This window comes from Mytilus trossulus, chromosome 10 (assembly GCF_036588685.1).
Source record: "Mytilus trossulus isolate FHL-02 chromosome 10, PNRI_Mtr1.1.1.hap1, whole genome shotgun sequence".
NCBI classification, from domain to species: Eukaryota; Metazoa; Mollusca; class Bivalvia; order Mytilida; family Mytilidae; genus Mytilus; species Mytilus trossulus.
In genome coordinates this window covers 74,215,408-74,235,246 of record NC_086382.1, presented here as the reverse complement: position 1 = coordinate 74,235,246, position 19,839 = coordinate 74,215,408, and the positions used below count along the sequence as shown (strand labels likewise).

Here is a 19,839-nt window from a genome sequence, read left to right as displayed (position 1 = left end):
AATGCAATACATTTAAAATATCAAAAATAATTTTGATTTGTAAATCAGTATCATACATGTTTAAGAGACTTATGATACAAGTGTATACATTTAAAAATGTATTATTCAAGCAACTCTGAGACAAGTGTACAAGAATAGACTTTAGACAAACATAAATAGCAAAAAGCCTGTCTCAATATTTATCCTAAATATTTATTAATCAACCTTCTGTTTACAGGTTTAGATTGGTCAGACTGTTAACATGCATGTAAAGCCAAAGAATTCATTTATTTCAAATATAACTAATATTAAGAATTAACTATTGAATGCAAGAACAAATTCCTTTTAATAAATATCTATGTACATCAGTCATCACTAATTAATAAGTATGAAATTAGTGCGAGATATTGGTCTAAGCAATTTAAAGGACATTTGGATCTGATAAAACTTATTGTTGACAGATCTTTTCTACGGCCATTGCTATTCAAAGATTGGCTACGGACATGTGTTATAGACTCCATTTTCAGCGTGTATGCAAATTACAAGGAAAATAATATCTGTAAACTCGTAGTTCAATATGTATAGACAATACATTCATTGATATAAGGAAAGATATGAAATGAACATTATGTACATATGTGTATAGGTAGAGGCAGGGGTCTCCTGCTTTCAATTGTATAAAGCATCCTATATTTTTAGATTTTAGTTGTGTACAGTAAATATTATAAATAAATATTGATAGGGCCTATAGATATTTTTACCTTTTATTGCGTAATAATATTAATGGTACCAATTTTCTTGCACCAGATGCGTATTTCGACAATAGATGTCTCTTCAGTGATGCTCGTGGCCAAAATATTTGAAATCCAAAGCTTATATAAAAGATGAGCTATAATCCAAAAGGTCCAAAATTGTATAGCCAAATCCGTGAAAGGAATCAGAGCTTTGCAAGAGGGAGATACATTCCTTAAGTTATAATAATTTCTAATATTTTGTAACAGCAAATTTTAATTTTCACCGAAGTACTGGCTACTGGGCTGGTGATGCCCTCTGGGACTGATAGTCCACCAGCAGAGGCATCGACCCAGTGGTAGTATTAAAATTAACAGTACCAATTTTCTTTTAAATTATTTTTTCAGTCTGTAAATATTTGTTTTTAATTAACTCCTGTATGGATAATATCCCTTGAGGAGGTGTTCCATAATTGGAAGAATATACATATAGATGAAGAAGAAATAATTATTCAGATTGGAATACAGATATGTTTATATAACAATAAACAGCCTTTTCATTTCTATAAGTATTAATGACATGACCCTGGAGGATGTTTATTCAGCAATATGATTGTATTTCTATTTGAATTAACCACACTGCAATAAAATGTATTTTTTTGCAAAGTTAGAATTATTGAAACAATGCTAGGAAATTAATAAGGTATCCAAAATGTGCAAACATTATATTCTGCCTACATAGAATAAGGGAAGAAGAGAATGAAATTGAATTTTCAATCTTGTAGCAATGACTCTCAATGGTAATATGCATAAAAAGTATATATTTAGCTATAACACTATGAAACTAACACAAGTCTTTACTTTTTTGTGTTGAACATGTTGAAATAAGCTTAAAAAGTCATATTGCCTAGTATTGCCCAGTAAAACCCTTTTCAGTTAGTATTGCCCAGCCCAGGAAAACCCGGGTTTTCCCACCTGGGTTTTCCCACCTGGGTTTTCCCAGGCGGGTAATACTTCGCCAACCCTGTTTACTGTTTATTCCATTTTTGGTAATATTTTTTTAGCGTAACTTGGTATTTATACACTCCAGTGTTATTGTACCAAGGCTATTTATGGTATTCTTGCCTGTCATTTTTGTTTTTGTTCATTGAATAGATTGTCTTTTACTTAATACCATTTTATATAAAATGACATAGCTATTTGTTTTAATATTGAATGCCATGGACAAGAAATTGAACACAGCGATACAAGTAAAAAAAATAGTATTTTATGGACATTTTTATTAAAATATTACATCTGGTAAAGCTAACTTATATCTAGAAAATAATATAAATATATATATAAATCAGTCAAGACAATAACTATGGCGATATTTTCTTTTCATATGATTATGTTTTTGCTTACCTCCCAACTGAAGTTAAGGTGGTACCTAACACTACAGGTATAGATAACTCTATAAAATCAGCTAAACGTTTTAATTACGTTATGTTGTTAATGGAATATTAAGCTTCTCAATGATCAAAATTAGTGTTTGTCAAACTGCTATATAACCAGTATAATTTTTCTGATAAAACGGTTGGTTCAAATTTTTTGAAATTTTTATATTTTTGTCAAAGGGTCAAAGTAAGTATTTTGTAAAAATTTTATGAAAATTAAACGAGCCAAATAAATTTTAGTCAAGGTGTTGGGTACCACCTTAAGTAACAATTTGATTACTCTGTTATTATTAACGCTGTAAAACTATTATAAGTGGCCTCATGTGCAAGTATGCACGAAGAGAATTACGTAAGTGAGTAAAACTATTATAAGCATGTTAGCTCAGCGTAATCAACATTTTAAAGATACATTATTTATTTATCATTCAAAGTAAATATTTCCTTCAGTGTTGTATAATTTAACATTCCATCAAAATGACCAAGTTATTTAAATATTGTGTGTAATTTTTGAAAAATAAAAACATAAACATTTTGATAAAGAACCAAATAAATATAAATTTATACATTTGTTTTTGGAGTTCCAACCTTATCTGAAATACATGTTAGTGAAGATTTATGAACTCAAGAATTGCAACTGATGGATAATCGCTGATAAGAGAGCTATTCACTAAAAAATAATAATAAACCATTCTACATTTATATCTGTATATCATCCACTCTTTCAATTTTCAAAATCAATTTTAATCCATTTGCAAGCCTAATTCTTTTACAACTATTCTATAATGCATAATTACCAAAGAGACTGCTATTCACCAACAACCATTACAAATGACTTTCCCAACATAAATAAGAAAATATCAACAAATTCTTATGACTTTAAAAAACACCACCAAAAACAGACATAGACATAGTTGTTAAGAACAAGAAGACAACATGCAAAGACCCAATCATTTACAATAGTTAAAGGCAAGAAGATTCCAAATGGACAAACAAATCTATAATCTAAATATATAAAATATGATTTGATGATTTAATATACGATAATAATGTTTGTGTGTTTCATATCGTTTTGTTATAACTTACAAGTGCAATCATAATATTTCTGATGAATTATTGAGTTGGACCTCTGTGTAAACTTTGAACTCTCTTTCATCACATCAATCTAGAATAGATGCAATGATTTGGAGTATAATTATAATGGTCTTATGGATAATGTACTGATTCTAAACAAACATACTTTTATTTGTCAGGCTGAATAGTAAATGGGGCCTTTGTTTTAAGTAAATATTATGGCTATCTTCACAAAAGAATACAAGGGGGTTCTTGCTGAAATGTAAATTTCTTGTTCTACGCAAAAAGATTACCAAGATCTATTTAACAGCTATCTCTGAACTTTAAAGCATTTATATTGGCTACTGTATTTAATAACAGAAAAACAATTTGATAAAATACTCTCTAGAACTGTAGAAGTCAAGAGCAAGGGCTCACTTAAAGAATGGGAAGGAAAATAGATGAAGGATTTCATATGTACTATCATATTATTTCATATGTACTATCATATTATTATCACAATTGGAATTCATATATAAATCACCATTATATGTTACAACAAATATATATATATATCTTCAACACAACCATTGAAATACAGTCAAAGCTTGAGCACATCTTACAAATGGTGGACTAAATAATTATAGTGGAATGCATTCTTTCTTTATGAGATTAAGAAAACTAAAGTTTCTTGAAGGTAACAAGATACTCAGGAAATGCTTGTGAATCATGAAATATAATAAACATTGCAGGAGCTACCATATTATCAGTGACAGTATCATACAGGATATGACTTCCTGCAGCCTTTGGAGGAGGAACTTTGACATTTTGGTTTCCCTGTGCATACTCTCCTACTAAAACACGACATAAAAACATTCTTTTGTGTTTGTTTTCATCTGGTACAGAGTAGGTGTCACGAATGGAGTAAGCTACTTCCACAGCAAAGTATACTCCAAGTCCATATGCAGTTACTGTAGATAAAAAGTAACATAGTAGATCTATGAAGTAAAGCTATTTCTAAAAGGTATGGGAAGATATGGTATGATTGCCAATGAGACAACTCTCCATCCACATAACAATTTAAATGAGCATGCATTAAGATAAAATATATCAACAACAAGGAATATGACATTTCACAGTGTGGATCTTGTAGAATATAAGCAAAAATTACCAGATAATTGCAATTCATATAACTTACAAATCATATATTTAACAAATCATATCCTGATCATTAAAAATTTAAAATCAGTACAAAGCAATGGAACATTTCAGAGTGTACACTAGACTTGCTACAATTCCCTTTTTATTATTTCTCTCTTACTAATTCATATGTGTGATAAGTGCCAGCCTACTGATTACCCTTGGAGAAAGGCTTCCTCCTGCAGATGTCAGTATAATTGTAATCTCCTAGTTATATCAGTAAAATTATTAAAGGGGCAAAATTGAAAAAAAAGAGAAAAAACATAATTAGGAAGGGACATGTAGCAAGTCTAAGTGCACACTTATGTTTTAAATAAATATCACTTACAATTTTTACCACAATAACTCCTGTTAAATCCATATCTATTTATACTATCCATGGCATCCTTAGCAAATCCATGCCATAATAATCTTTCATTCTGATGTCCTGGAGTATTTGTAGCATCAACAGATTTCTTCTTAGCTATATATTGTTGGTACAGGGTTTTATTTTGAACTCTTTCAATCTAAAAGACAAAATGGGCAATTACATAAAGTAAAATGCATAAAATGTAAAATATATTTATGATAGAAGTTAACAGATTAAAGTAAGACCTTCTAAATCAGTGACATATATTAAGGTAAGTTATTATTTTGTTTAAAATTAATGAAAAAGACATCAACTATCTGTACCTGTATGGTAAGAATTGCTTTTTATTTCACAGCACTCGCTTCATACTACATGTACTAACAATCTTTCACTTTTTTAATTTGTAAAAATAAATTACCAGTTGATAAGTTTGTGGGGGAAGAATTCAAACTGCAATATGGTGAACTATTTTAGTCATTCCTATTGTGATACCCCAAAGCCCACTGAATAAGCACAGTGATATTTTTCTTGCAGACTTGTCATTTAAAAGTTTAAAATAACAATTTAGTCAAAGAGTGTATGTGAATAGTCAAAACCAAAAACACAATTAAATCAAAAATTATATCAATATGTCAACATTCATATAAGAATACCTTCACAAACTCCACTTTTACTCCACGTGCAGTGTCTGTAAATTTCTTAACAACATCTTTATATTCTTGATCTGTAGATACTAGTGATACAACTTTTAAGTTTTCTTTCTCATCCATATGTGTCCATGTTGCTGGTGGCTCAAATGTTTTATCTGACATAAAATTTCAAAAGTATCTCTTATGATAACTATTAATGATGAAATTAATTATTAATAATCAAAAGAATGTGTATACAAATAATTATTAGTATTTTATGTTTAGATCAATTTCAATACATATTGTTTTTCTTTAAATCTATAACTTTTTATCTATTCTTTTATCATTAGCAGAGTTAAACAGCACTTTTTTCCAGACTAACTTTATACCTCATTTTAGATCATTTTATGATTGACAGATAGATATTGACTGAAATGTACCATGCTGACTATTTCATATAATTAAACAATTGTTTTGAGTTTTTTCCCTCACAAAAAGTCTTAACCAAAAACCCTTTATCAAAACAGTCATTAGCAATTAAATCCTTGAATGTTAACAAAATTTAGGTAATTTTTATGAAAATACTTTAAAACAGTAGATTTGATGACAAACTTGTATAAGGACTAGTTTTTACATCTAAATAAGGTCATATATAAGATGTATTTTGAAATCATAAACCTTCAGAACTCCTTAAGGTATATACTATCATAACTCACCAACAAGTTTTGATTTCCTCAGAACTTTAACCGTGTCTGTTGGGTCAGCCTCAGGATATTCTTCATAAGAATCAAAGTCAACAATGTATTTGTTTCCATCACTGTCAAAGAATGAAGCTTGTGGCTCTTGTTTCATTAATGCTGTTTCTAGTATTACAATTACATCATCAGGATACTCCTTCAATTCTGTCTTTCCATTATTGTCGTCCATAAAGTACCACTGAGCAATATCCTTAACCAGGGTAGCTTTCTGAATATTCTGTTTGCCTTGTTCTGCTTTCCTAACAATTTCATTAACCTTATCCATAGCTGTAGCTACAAACTTGGTCATTCCTTTTATTGTTATTTTTTCATTAGTTTTGTCAACATTAACTGTTACTTTATCTGTTTGTTCTAGCTTCTTAGCTTCTGCAATCTGAAATAAATCAATGTTAACTAAACATGGTTATCAAATTTTGGTTTCTATTATTAATTGAATGCTTCTTTTTTTAATTCTATTGGGGTGTGACTGAAGCACATTTTGTATAAAGCATGAAAGCAGGACATATTAAGGGCAAACGATACAGTTACAGGGGAGGTAATGATGTTGCTAACGTAAAATGTTATTTTCGCGACGTCAAACTGTGACATATCGGGAAAAGATGCATTTTTCAACTGATTTTGATCATTCAAACTGATTTAATTTGAAAACGAGTTCATGGACCCCTATTTTTCAAAACGGTAATTTGTTTCATTTTGCACGGAGGTTATGTGATCCAAATTTTATAAAACTGTAAATAGAGGATTTTTTTCAATTTTGATAAACATGCAGTAAAAAATGACGTTTTTTCCTCAATTCATGAACATTTGATAAATATGAGTTATTTCTGAATAAAAAATTGCATATTTCTTAAAATAATTATAAAAAACAGAAATTGCCGATTATTTAACAAAAAACAATTTGTGTTTATCTTTTATAACAAAAAAGTTATGTCTTTCTTTCGAAAAGAAATTACGGCCACAAATATGAAATTTGAGCAAATATACAAAATTTCGACCTCATTTTACTCAAAAAGTAGCACATGAAGGTATATTTTTTATTACATATTTGATTTAGTCAGGTAAAAAATAGCCTATATGCAAATTTTCACGAACTTGTAAATACAAGATCAAAACTGTATCGTATGCCCTTAAAAGTGTGTGCATGATCAATGCTTTTAACAACACAATGAAGATATAAAATAAACCATTCAATTCTTATTATAAACTTAATAAAATGCTACAACAATGGAATTAAGAGTTATTTAATGCTTTCAAGTGTTTTTTCTTACATTATTTTACCATGGTCAAAGAAAAAATATATGAAAGTGCCCTGCTGCTGTTGTCAGCCAATCAAAATTATGGATTCTAATGAAACATACATGTAATGGAATCATTTTAAAAGTTTTAAATAAACAGGTTTTTAATGACATACTTGAGTTATTTCCCTTGGATGCAATTTTGAAGAGTTAGTCCAGTTTATTTTCTAATTTGACATACTGAGGATTCTTTAATATTTGTAGGATACCAATTTTCATGGATTTCTTGGTTAAATGTGAACCACAAATTTAAATTTTCAACGAAGTACAAAATTTCTATTGGCTTGTATGCAGACTTTGGAAAAACCATGAAATTGAATATACATGAAAATACATTTTATCCTCAAACCAAGAAAATTAATATCCAAACAATAAATGAATCCATAGTACTCACATTTAAACGTGAGATACACAGACTTCTGATTGTTTATCTTAAAAAAAATTAATTTTGTCCTGTTAAAATTCAATCTACAGGATAAATGTTTGAACGCTTTACCTGATCATTAGTGAAATCTTTTATGATTTTGGCGGAAATTGATTTTTCAATATGATCTTCTACTATTGCTGTTTCTAACAATTTAATGGCACCATCAGCAGCCCTCTGATCTTTAGAGTAGATTACAAAGGTCACCTTGTCATCAATCTTTCTATCTGCTAATGCCTGAGCAGCAGAATGTCTTGGACCCAATGCCTGAGCACTGGAGTGTCTTTCTTCTGTAGAAACTTTTATCTCTTTTTCGCCTGTTTAAAATTGAATGATTTATTTGTTCCAAGTTATAAAATGTATAAAGTAAAATCTCCAGTAACAGATGAAAAGATAAATGTATCTAAAGCAAATCTTAAATTCTGCAAAATATCTTTGAAATTGTATATTTTGCTTATATTTATTTCAGCTAGTATCAGACTTTTCTATTTTAAGCTATGCAGTAAAAATGAGGAAGATATATTACAAAAGATTTTACTAATAAAAATATTTTGAAAGGCAATATATATATCTAAATAATCACACCACATAGAAATCACTAGAATAAACACGTCTCATTTTAACTTCAGAAGATCATCTGGGCAACAATTCTAAATAATTAAATCCTTGCAGTACATGTACTATTTATAAAGATTGTTCAATTAAAAGTTGAATGTCTCCCAAAACATTATAAATGTGGCAGAAAACAAACAAAGTGTTTGTAGTCAAAGTGTAAAGATTTCCTTCATTCAGCAATAGAACACTAGCATAGCCAATATTAGAGTTATCTTCCATTGTTCATTTCATTAATGCAGTCTCATATAATAAGACTCATGCATGCACCATAATAAAAATTCAACAATCTGGTAAAATCTACATATGGCCAGTAGCTAAACTCTATATATACAGTATAAAAAAATAAACAAGTTTGGGTGACTATAAAGTGTTCTAAATTTTCCTTTTTTAAGAATATATAACTAGAGGCTCTCAAGAGCCTGTGTCGCTCACCTGTTACTGTATTTACTGATGTCGGTCATCTTGGTTGGTAGGTGGGGTCATTACACACTTTTTTTAAATAGAAACTATAGTAATGATTGTGGCCACGTTTAGTTTAATATGGCCAATAGTTATAGAAAAGAAGATTTTTGTACAAGTTACAAAAATGACGAAAAGTTGTTCAAAATTGACTATAAAGGGCAATAACTCCTTAAGGGGTACTCTTACAATTTTTATCATGTTGACTTATTTGTAGATCCTACTTTGCTAAACAAAATTGCTGTTTACAGTTTATCTCTATCTATAATAGTATTCAAGATAATAACCAAAAACTGCAAAATTTCCTTAAAATTACCAATTTTAGGGCAGCAACCCAACAACGAGTTGTCAGATTCATCTGAATATTTGCAAGGGGATAGATCTTATACTGATGAACATTTAAATCTTGAAAAATTTGCCCTAAATGTCTTAGTTTTAAAGATATAAATCAAAAACTGCATTTTACCACTATGTTCTAGTTTTAGCCATGTCGGCCATTTTGTTTGGTAGGCGGTGTCATCTGACACATTTTTTAAACTATATACCACAATGATAATTATGGCCAAGTTTGGTTTAATTTGGCAATGTAGTTTCAGAGAAGAAATTTTTGTACAAGTTTCAAAAACTGATGAAAATTAGTTAAAAATTGACTCTAAAGGGCAATAACTCCTTAAGGGGTTGACTGACAATTTTGGTCACGTTAACTTATTTGTAGGTTTTACTTTGCTGAACATTATTGTTGTTTACAGTTTATCTCTATCTATAATAGTATTCAAGATAATAACCAAAAACTGCAAAATTTCCTTAAAATAACCAATTCAGGGGCAGCAACCTAACAAAGGGTTGTCCGATTCATCTGAAAATTTCAGGGCAGATAGATCTTGACCTGATCAACAATTTTACCCTGTCAGATTTTCTTTAAATGTTTTGGTTTCAAAGATATAAGCCAAAATATACATTTTACCCCTGTGTTCTATTTTTAGTCATGGCGGCCATCTTGGTTGAATGGCCAGGTCACCAGACACATTTTTTAAACTAGATACCCAAAGGATGATTGTGGCCAAGTTTGGTTAAATTTGGCCCTGTAGTTTCAGAGGAGAAGATTTTGTAAAAGTTTACGGACGCCGGACGCCAAGTGATGAGAAAAGCTCACTTGACCTTTCAGGTCAGGTGAGCTAAAAAAGTTACTATGTAAAATTGATGTGACTTCAAAACATGGCAGTACCTGCAATATATCCTCCAGAAACCCAGTTAAGAAACCTTCCAACATAACCTTTATTGTTACTAGCACTGTTGTCTACACATTCCTTAATGGCTGCCATGAAATCTGTCATCATTTGCTGTTGGAATATAACCACATGAACTTCTTTGACATGGTTGATTGGTTTACTATTGAATTTCTCCACTGCTTTAAACATTTGTTCTGATGCTTCTTTAGTAGTTATGTTACTGTTTGATGTACCTGGGTAGGTAAATAAACTCATCATAGATACCAGGACTAAATTTAGAATATACACCAGACATGCTTTTTATATTGGTTAAAGATTTTGTTATAGATATAACATTTACATCATGATTTTAAGAACTATCTAAATACTTCTAAAAACATTTAATGAAATTTGAAACAATAAGTAATACTGTGGATTCATTTCTTTTTGTGGGTACATGTATCAATTTTCGTGGATCGCTGAAAAACTTGCATATTCGTGGTTTTGCCAATCTCTGTATACAAAGCCTATTGAAGATATGACATTTGTTGAACATTTGAATTTGTGGTTGCCCTATACCGTTAAATCCAGAGAAAATTGGTATCCAACAATTAATAATGAATCCTCAGTAATCTAGTTCATTTTGTATTTGAAGAATTATAACCTTGGAGTATAATTTCATAATCAAATTAATTTATAAAAGACATCTAGTAAAATTTAGCCACTATTTTCAATTTCACCTTATTTGTTTGTTTGTTAACATGATTATAAGTCTTGTGACATTTATTTTCCCTTCTACAAATAAAGTTTTCTTTCACTAAAGATACTGAACCTGAATTAAGTGACTAAATATCAAAATACACATTTGTGGACTACGTCAGAAGCTGACAACAATATAATATTGTATACCTAAAGCTGGAAATGCTACGGTTGCTTTCTTTAACTCGTCAGTTTTTTTCAGTGCTTTTTTAACTTTGCCTGTCAAGGTGACTGGATTAAGAGCAGCATGACCACTTGGATTAAGATCAGTCATATCTATATGTATCACAGCACCACATGGAAAGGATTTTGATGGCGTGTGTGTTGTTACTGCTATACCTTCTTTTCCCATTGCTTTTCCTGATAATAAAAATTGGAATGATATCATTGGTAGCGTAATTTAATCCCTAACTGTCAGTGAATGTCTACAAGCATGTCCTTTAACTTCAGTGAGTGCAATTACTTTATTTTACATTAATTTTCAGAAGACTGTACAGCTTTAAACATCACAAGCAAAAACCATGTTTCTTTTAATAAAAATCAATATAGATCTTAACTTGGATGATGCAGCGTTTTTACTTCTGTAATCTTATATAAGCAATAGAGTTTGGAGTATTGAAACTAAATACCCTTAATATTTGGATACTGCTAAAGTACTTTTATTTATGGGTTCCAATGTTCATGGTTTGAGCAAAAGATTTATTTTGTGGGTTCTTAAATAAGTGGGTTTTAGTTTTCTGAAAAAGCTTTTATTTGTCTTTGAGCAAATTAATTTGTAGATAAAGCCATTCGCAAAAATCATTTAAATTGGACCCCCCCTCTCCCCATGAATAAAAGTACTTTCACAGTATTTGTATTTTATGATCTTTGTGTTCATCAATAAGTTCAATAAATTACAAATAACATGACTTCAAACATGAACTTACTCTGACTTTTCAGTTGGCGTTCTAGTTCTTTTCCCCCTTTGGTCCTAATTGCATTAGCCACTGCACCTATAAATACATTGATAACTTGCATTCAATTCTTGTAATATAAACTATTGGAGAGGAATACAATGAGCATCTTGACCTGGCTTCAAATAATTAGGTTTCCAAAATTGTGAATGAATGCAGAAAATTTGGTGTTTAGATTCTGATATTTCTTTAAAATGTAATTTTCTTATTTTTTTTATTTCCTGATCTAGAAGCAGATAAAGCTATCTTTACCCTTCAGTGCTTGGGAGCACTTTGATTGTGTTGTTTATCATATTCATTAAAAAAAATATACATTTATTTTTAAGGTGGCAATCAACTTTGAATATTTTTAAAAATAGATGTAACAATCTTTCAATAATATATTTGGATTTTTTACACTCTCTTTTGTTGATGTTTTTCTATATTCTGATTTGAACAGTATAAATTAGGCAACTCTTAGACAGGTACTTTGTTTCTTCAATCTTCTTGTAGGTTATTTCTCTGAGAAGTCAGTACCTTGCAAACCATTTCTACAGTTTGTTTTTCTGATGTGCTGTTACACCACTGTTCTAAGGTTAAGAGCAGGGTTAGGCTCTCAAAAACATGTTTAACTCTGATGAATTATGTATGTGCAGGCTGTCCCAAGTCAGAAGCGTTTAATTCAGTGGTTTAATTTTCTTGCTTGCAGTCTAGGTTAGTCACAATGTTTTTTTTAATTTACTGTTGATTTGTTCTCGAGTCATTGTTTTTCTTGTGTGAGTTGTTCTACATTTTTTCATTTCAGGGCCTTTTACAGCTTAATATTTGGTTTCAGGTTTGCTCTTTGATAAATGAAGACCATAAGATGGCTTATAGTTGCTGATATAATTTAGTCTCTGAAAGATAGTTGTACATGTCTCATTGGCAATCCTACCACATTTTCTAATTTTGATATCAAAATTAAACATGACAATTGATCAAGCAATACATTTAATAGGAAATATTTTGATTTGGAGTTATCTCCCATTATCAGGAATAAAGAACATAAATTTCCATTCTTCTCTTAATTAATTTGTACCAGAAATTAATATAAATTATTTACTACTAATATTTAGTTACTAAACAATACAATGTTGGACACATTTCAGTACATCATACTCTACCTACCTTTAGTTAAATCTAAATCAATATTAGTCCCATTAACTATAACATCCACTTTGACAGCAGTTATGTCCCCTTGGTAGATTTGTAATACCAGATTGCCTATATCAACACTATACATTGTGTTGGAATCTACAGCTTTTGTTTGTGATGGCTGTATTGGTTCATTTTTTGGCTTTTGATTTCCAGCTTTATCTACAAAATATACATTCAAATTTTTTTTTTACAAAGTGAATACTGTATTTTATAATGTGAAAAGCAAACACATTGTACTGCTATTTAATCAACTCAAATCAAACCAATAATGACATATGCCTTAGTTAAGGTTCTGATGAAAACAAAATATATACAACCATCTGGATATATTAGTTGTTATTGGCTTGAACTTGTCATAATTGTGAATACTTTTTAGATCAGTATTTAATAACAAGACCTATAGCTGCTTAATTCATTTGGACTCTGTTGGGTAGTTGTCTCATTGGCATTTATATCTATAATGCTTTGTTTTTATATTTCAACTAACATTTATTTATTCTGTGCAGTTCTGTAGTGTTTGTTTCTTTAATAAATCAATCATTTACAGTCTCTGACATTCCTTATCTGTCTTTCCTGGATAGAAACCCACCTTTGCCTATTAAAAAAATCTGCAATTTCCAAAGGATGGTGGTACAAAATGAAAGATTGAGAAAAATAGGCAAAAATAAAGATAAGAGAATAATGAGGTGCAAAATAAATAAAACTAGAGGCTCCAAAGAGCCTGTGTCGCTCACCTTGGTCTATGTGAATATTAAACAAAGGACACAGATGGATTTATGACAAAATTGTGTTTTGGTGATGGGGATGTGTTTGTAGATCTTACTTTTCTAAACATTTGTGCTGCTTACAATAATCTCTATCTATAATGAACTTGGCCCAATAGATTCAGTGGATAATGTTAGTGAAAATTTACAAATTTTTTGAAAATTGTTAAAAATTGACTAAAAAAGGGCAATTATTCCTTAGGGGGTCAATTGACCATTTTGGTCATATTGACTTATTTTAAGGTCTTACTTTCCTGTACATTATTGCTCTCTACAGTTTATCTCTATCTATAGTAATATTCAAGATAATATCCCAAAACAGCAAAATTTCCTTAAAATAACCAATTCAAAGGCAGCAACCTAGCAACATGTTGTCCAACATCTGAAAATTTCAGGGCAGATAGATCTTGACCTGATCAACACATTTACCCCTGTCAGATTTGCTCTAAATGCTTTGGTTTTGAGTTATAAGCTAAAAACTGCATTTTACCCCTATGTTCTATTTTTAGCTGTGGTGGCCATCTTGGTTGGTATGCCGGGTCATGTCACACATTTTTTTAAATTAAAGACCCCAATGATGATTGTGGCCAAGTTTGGTTTAATTTGGCTCAGTAGTTTCAGAGGAGAAGATTTTTCTAAAAGATTATACTAAGATTTAAGAAAAAATTGTTAAAAAATGACTATAAAGGGCAATAACTCCTTAGGGGGTTGATTGACCATTTTGGTCATGTTGACTTATTTGTAGATCTTTCTTTGTTGAACATTTTTGCTGTTTACAGTTTATCTCCATCTATAATAATATTCAAGATAATAACCAAAAACAGTAAAATTTCCTTAAAATAACCAATTTAGGGGCAGCAACCCAACAATGGGTTGTCTGATTCATCTGAAAATTTCAGGGCAGATAAATCTTGACCTGATAAACAGTTTTACTCCAGTCAGATTTGCTCTAAATGCTTTGGTTTTTGAGTTATAAGCCAAAAACTGCATTTTACCCCTATGTTTTATTTTTAGCCATGGCGGCCATCTTGGTTGGTCGGCCGGGTCAACTGACACATTTTTTAAACTAGATACATCAATGATGATTGAGGCCAAGTTTAGTTTAATTTGGCCCAGTAGTTTCAGAGAAGAAGATTTTTGTAAAAGTTAACGAAGACGGACGACGGACGCCAAGTGATGAGAAAAGCTCACTTGGCCTTTTAGGCCAGGTGAGCTAAAAATGTAGAAAAACAGTCCGAAAAATTAAAGACAGAAGGACCCCAATCCAGACCATCTTAAGAAAAAAACTAGAGGCTCTAAAGAGCCTGTGTCGCTCACCTTGGTCTATGTGCATATTAAACAAAGGACACAAATGGATTCATGACAAAATTGTATTTTGGTGATGGTGATGTGTTTGAAGTTCTTACTTTACTGAACGATTTTGCTTCTTACAATTATATCTATCATGAACTTTGCCCATTAGTAACAGAGAACTATATTTGGTAAAAATTTACATAAATTTACCAAATTAATGAAAATTGTTAAAAATTGACTATAAAGGGCAATAACTCCTTAAGGGGTCAATTGACCATTTAGGTCATGTTGACTTATTTGTAGATCTTACTTTGCTGAACATTATTTCTGTTTACAGTTTATCGCTATCTATAGTTGTATTCAAGATAACCAAAAACGGCAAAATTTCTTTAAAAATTACCAATTGGAGGGCAGTAACCCAACAACCAGTTGTCCAATTCATCTGAAAAATTCAGGGCAGATAGATATTGACTTGATTAATAAATTAACTTCTTGTCAGATTTGCTCTAGATGCTTTGGTTTCATAGTTATAAGCAAAAAACTGCATTTTACCCCTATGTTCTATTTTTAGCCGTGGCGGCCATCTTGGTTGAATGGCCAGGTCATCGGACACATTTTTCAAACTAGATACCCCAAAGATGATTGAGGCCTAGTAGTTTCAGTGGAGATTTTGTAAAAGATTACTTAGATTTATGAAAAATGGTTAAAGATTGACTATAAAGGGCAATAACTCCTAAAGGAGTCAACTGACCATTTTGGTCATGTTGACTTATTTGTAGATCTTACTTTGCTGAACATTATTGCTGTTTACAATTTATCTCTATCTAAAATAATATTCAAGATAATAACCAAAAACAGCAAAATTTCCTCAAAATTACCAATTCAGGGGCAGCAACCCAACAACCGATTGACCGATTCATCTGAAAATTTCAGGGCAGATAGTTCTTGACCTGATAAACATTTTTATCCCATGTCAGATTTCCTCAAAATGCTTTGGTTTTTGAGTTATAAGCCAAAAACTGCATTTTACCCCTTTGTTCTATTTTTAGCCGTGGCGGCCATCTTGGTTGGTTGACCAGGTCACGCCACACATTTTTTAAACTAGATACCCCAAAGATGATTGTGGCCAAGTTTGGATTAATTTGGCCAAGTAGTTTCAGAGGAGAAGATTTTTGTAAAAGATTACTTTAATTTACGAAAAATGGTTAAAAATTGACTATAAAGGGCAATAACTCCTAAACGGGTCAACTGACCATTTTGGTCATGTTGACTTATTTGTAGATCTTACTTTGCTGAACATTATTGCTGTTTACAGTTTATCTCTAACTATAATAATATTCAAGATAATAACCAAAAACAGCAAAATTTCTTCAAAATTACCAATTCAGGGGCAGCAACCCAACAACCGATTGACCGATTCATCTGAAAATTTCAGGGCAGATAGATCTTGACCTGATAAACATTTATACCCCATGTCAGATTTGCTCTAAATGCTTTGGTTTTTGAGTTACAAGCCAAAAACTGCATTTTACCCCTATGTTCTATTTTTAGCCGTGGCGGCCATCTTGGTTGGTTGACCATGTCACGCCACACATTTTTTAAACTAGATACCCCAATGATGATTGTGGCCAAGTTTGGTTTGATTTGGCCCAGTAGTTTCAGAGGAGAAGATTTTTGTAAAAGTTAACGACGACGGACGACGACGACGACGGACGACGACGGACGAAGACGGACGACGACGGACGACGACGGACGACGGACGCCAAGTGATGAGAAAAGCTCACTTGGCCCTTCGGGCCAGGTGAGCTAAAAACTTAAAGTAAGTACACCCATACTTCTGTGGGCAAATCCTCCTGGCTGTTGAGTTTTAGAATCCTGATTTTGTCTGTCTGATCCTTGTCTACGTTTTTCCTCATCTTCAAATGCCTACAACATTAAATATTCTTTTAGTTTAATAACTGTACTTTCATGAAAGTTAAAATTGGTTTAAGGGTATACGATACAGTTACAGGGGAGGTAATGATGTTGCTAACGTAAAAAGTTATTTTCGCGACGTCAAACTGTAACATGTCGGTAAAAGATGCATTTTTCGACTGATTTTTGTCATTCAAATTGTTTTAATTTGAAAACGAGTCCGTGGACCCCTATTTTTCAAAACGGCAATTTGTTTCATTTAGCTGGGAGAATATGTGACCCAAATTTTATAAAACTGTAAATAGAGGATTTTTTTAATTTTGATAAACATGCAGTAAAAAATGACGTTTTTTCCTCAATTCATGAACATTTGATAAATATGAGTTATTTCTGAAATAAAATTGCATATTTTATTATGATACTTATAAAATACAGAAATTACCGATTATTTAACAAACAAACAATTTGTGTTTATCTTTTATAACAAAAAAGTTATGTCTTTCTTTCGAAAAAAAGAAATTACGGCCACAAATCTGAATTTTGAGCAAATATACAAAATTTCGACCTCATTTTACTCAAATAGAAGCACTTAAAGGTATATTTTTTATAACATATTTGATTTAATCAGGTAAAAAATAGCCTATATGCAAATTTTCATGAACTTGTAAATACAGAATCAAAACTGTATGTATGCCCTTAAACTAATATTTTGTCGTTGATGACATCATGAATTTTGAAGATTTATTACACTAGTGCAATATTGGAATTTATTGCACGCTAATTTTTGGTTACTATCTGTGGGAAATATTATATTGCTATACAATAAAATAGAATATAATCTAATTCTGTTCCTATACATTGTCATATGATAGAATAATACCCTATTCTGTAATCTATATGCATAACTAAATAAACTTTACCTTTACTACTTGGTCATCTTTAAAATACAGCACAAACTTAACCTCCTTAATACTGGACTTTGGAGTCCGTCCAGAGAAATTCTCTACACAGCTAAACATATGCTTGGCAACTAGATCTTTTGGGTAGCCTAGGTTGCCAGTCCCCAAAGCTGGAATTGCTACAGAGCTGCAATTCTTACTATCAGCTATGGTAAGACAACCATTTACAAATGTCTCAAGAACCTGAAAATTGATTCATATATGGTACTGACAGACAACTTCTATAATTCAATGTTATTGTGAGTTTTTTTTATCAATGTGTAAAATTAAATGCAATATTATGTACTGGGTGAGAATTGCAATAAAAAGAATTTAAACTACTATTCTGATATCTGATACTGGTACCTTATTTGTATGAAGCTTTTCTTGAATCAATTAATCTCACATTTTTGTTCAGTCTTCAATATGTATTAGGTAATATAATAAGAAAACATTATAGCCCTTATTTCTATTATCAATTACATTCACTTTCTATCAGATTAATTAAAACACACCAACAGGCAACCTGATTTATTTGAAAGAGCATCAGTTATATTCTTAATACTTATAATATACCTTGATGGTTGATCCATCTGAACGCCATGGTTCTAAACAACCATGAAGAACAATTTTGCATTTTAAATTACCACCATTAGTAACAGCAACTTCCCCAGAGTTAATTCCCCTTGGATATTTCCGATTACATTCATCCTGAAGACCAGATCCTCCAGCTCTCAGTAAAGACTGTGATACAAGTCCTGCAGAGAGGTTTAAGTCTCTTGATGTTGTATTTACAATTGCATCAATCTGTAATATTAATATGAGTAATTATTCCATATTGATAAGATATTGGTAGGTTTTTCTATATGAATGGGATTTTGAATAAATAAGCATATTCACCTGCGGAAAAAGGATATTCACCGCGCAAAACGTCGCGTGCTTTTACGTGTTTAATTTTGGTAAAAAAACGTTTGATGTACAATTGGTTTTGGTAAATATTTTCCATTACATTAATTTCTCTCGGAATATGGAATAAAACATTTACTGTCTTTTGTTTCGGTAAATATGTGGTTTTATTGACTTTTGAAAAACTGATATTCACTTCGGCCAACCTTTTGAAAAACTGATATTCACTTCGGCCAACCTTTTGAAAAACTGATATTCACTTCGGCCGTTGGCCTCAGTGAATATCAGTTTTTCAAAAGTCAATAAAACCACACATTTACCTCACCAAAAGACAGTAATTGTATAATATTCACTATTAATAATTCTTGACAAACTTTTGCAATGCATAGTTTGTATATTGTAAATTTCGAAATTATTGCATGCATTTATTAATGCGATTTTGTCAGTTTAGACTAAAATGCAATTTCAATTTTTACAATATTGAGAAAAATCCTGTTTAGTTCATATACAAAATTACAAAATGCAAGTTTAAATTATTGCGATTACAACCCTGTTACATTTTATGCAATATAATAGGGTTATTGCATGAATATCATGCTGTTTTACATGTCTAGTGTTGTCCTTTATTGAATACAGTTGCTTTTTAGAATTATTATAAACTTATATTATAAGTGGCTTCTCACAACACTGTTTCTAAGTGATAATATTAGGTTCAATGCAAAATAAATTTTAAACTTATAAAATCAGGCTTACGTCCATCTTTGCTAATTCTCCCTTTTCAATTCTAATTCGTATATTTCCTTTAGGAATACCTCCAGAGGGATTTGACCATCCACCTGAAAAATAGGTACAGATTTATGTATAATACAGGTAACTCAGTGGTACAGGAGTTCTCTTTAAAATTATCATATTGCAATTTTTTAGTGATAGCTACATTACCTGCATGTTTTCTAAAATAAATATCTAATGACAGAAATTCATAATACTAGTACTAGTGTATTTT

At 30.9% G+C, this 19,839-nt stretch overlaps 2 protein-coding genes across 2 annotated transcripts in view; both read right to left on the bottom strand.

Moving 5' to 3' along the window:
- Positions 1-3,691: 3,691 nt before the first annotated feature.
- On the bottom strand, positions 3,692-5,572 carry LOC134688552 (protein mono-ADP-ribosyltransferase PARP15-like). The gene is made up of 3 exons (XM_063549351.1): positions 5,399-5,572; positions 4,725-4,902; positions 3,692-4,167 (listed from the first exon to the last, which is right to left on the bottom strand). Exons 1-3 carry the CDS (start codon positions 5,555-5,557, stop codon positions 3,878-3,880), a joined length of 627 nt encoding a protein of 208 aa, XP_063405421.1. The 5' UTR covers positions 5,558-5,572; the 3' UTR covers positions 3,692-3,877.
- A 507-nt stretch (positions 5,573-6,079) lies between these two features.
- The window catches only part of LOC134688159 (protein mono-ADP-ribosyltransferase PARP14-like), a 34,521-nt gene continuing 20,761 nt past the window's right edge, over positions 6,080-19,839 (bottom strand). Inside the window, exons 9-18 of the mRNA XM_063548632.1 lie at positions 19,590-19,672; positions 18,507-18,737; positions 17,913-18,134; positions 16,914-17,004; positions 12,992-13,180; positions 11,819-11,884; positions 11,043-11,252; positions 10,151-10,387; positions 7,924-8,168; positions 6,080-6,505 (exon numbers count right to left, since the gene is read on the bottom strand). Coding sequence (XP_063404702.1) covers positions 6,080-6,505; positions 7,924-8,168; positions 10,151-10,387; positions 11,043-11,252; positions 11,819-11,884; positions 12,992-13,180; positions 16,914-17,004; positions 17,913-18,134; positions 18,507-18,737; positions 19,590-19,672 — 2,000 coding nt within the window. The remainder of the gene's footprint in view (positions 6,506-7,923; positions 8,169-10,150; positions 10,388-11,042; positions 11,253-11,818; positions 11,885-12,991; positions 13,181-16,913; positions 17,005-17,912; positions 18,135-18,506; positions 18,738-19,589; positions 19,673-19,839) is intronic.

Excerpts from the sequence above, each read along its gene's own strand:
- LOC134688552 (XM_063549351.1), bottom strand. The coding sequence starts at position 5,557 with ATGTCAGATAAAACATTTGAGCCACCAGCAACATGGACACATATGGAT. Across the intron at positions 4,903-5,398 it reads TAAAAGTGGAGTTTGTGAAG|ATTGAAAGAGTTCAAAATAA; the intron begins GTATTCTTATAT and ends TTTGTCTTTTAG. Across the intron at positions 4,168-4,724 it reads GAGTTATTGTGGTAAAAATT|TAACTGCATATGGACTTGGA; the intron begins GTAAGTGATATT and ends TTTTATCTACAG.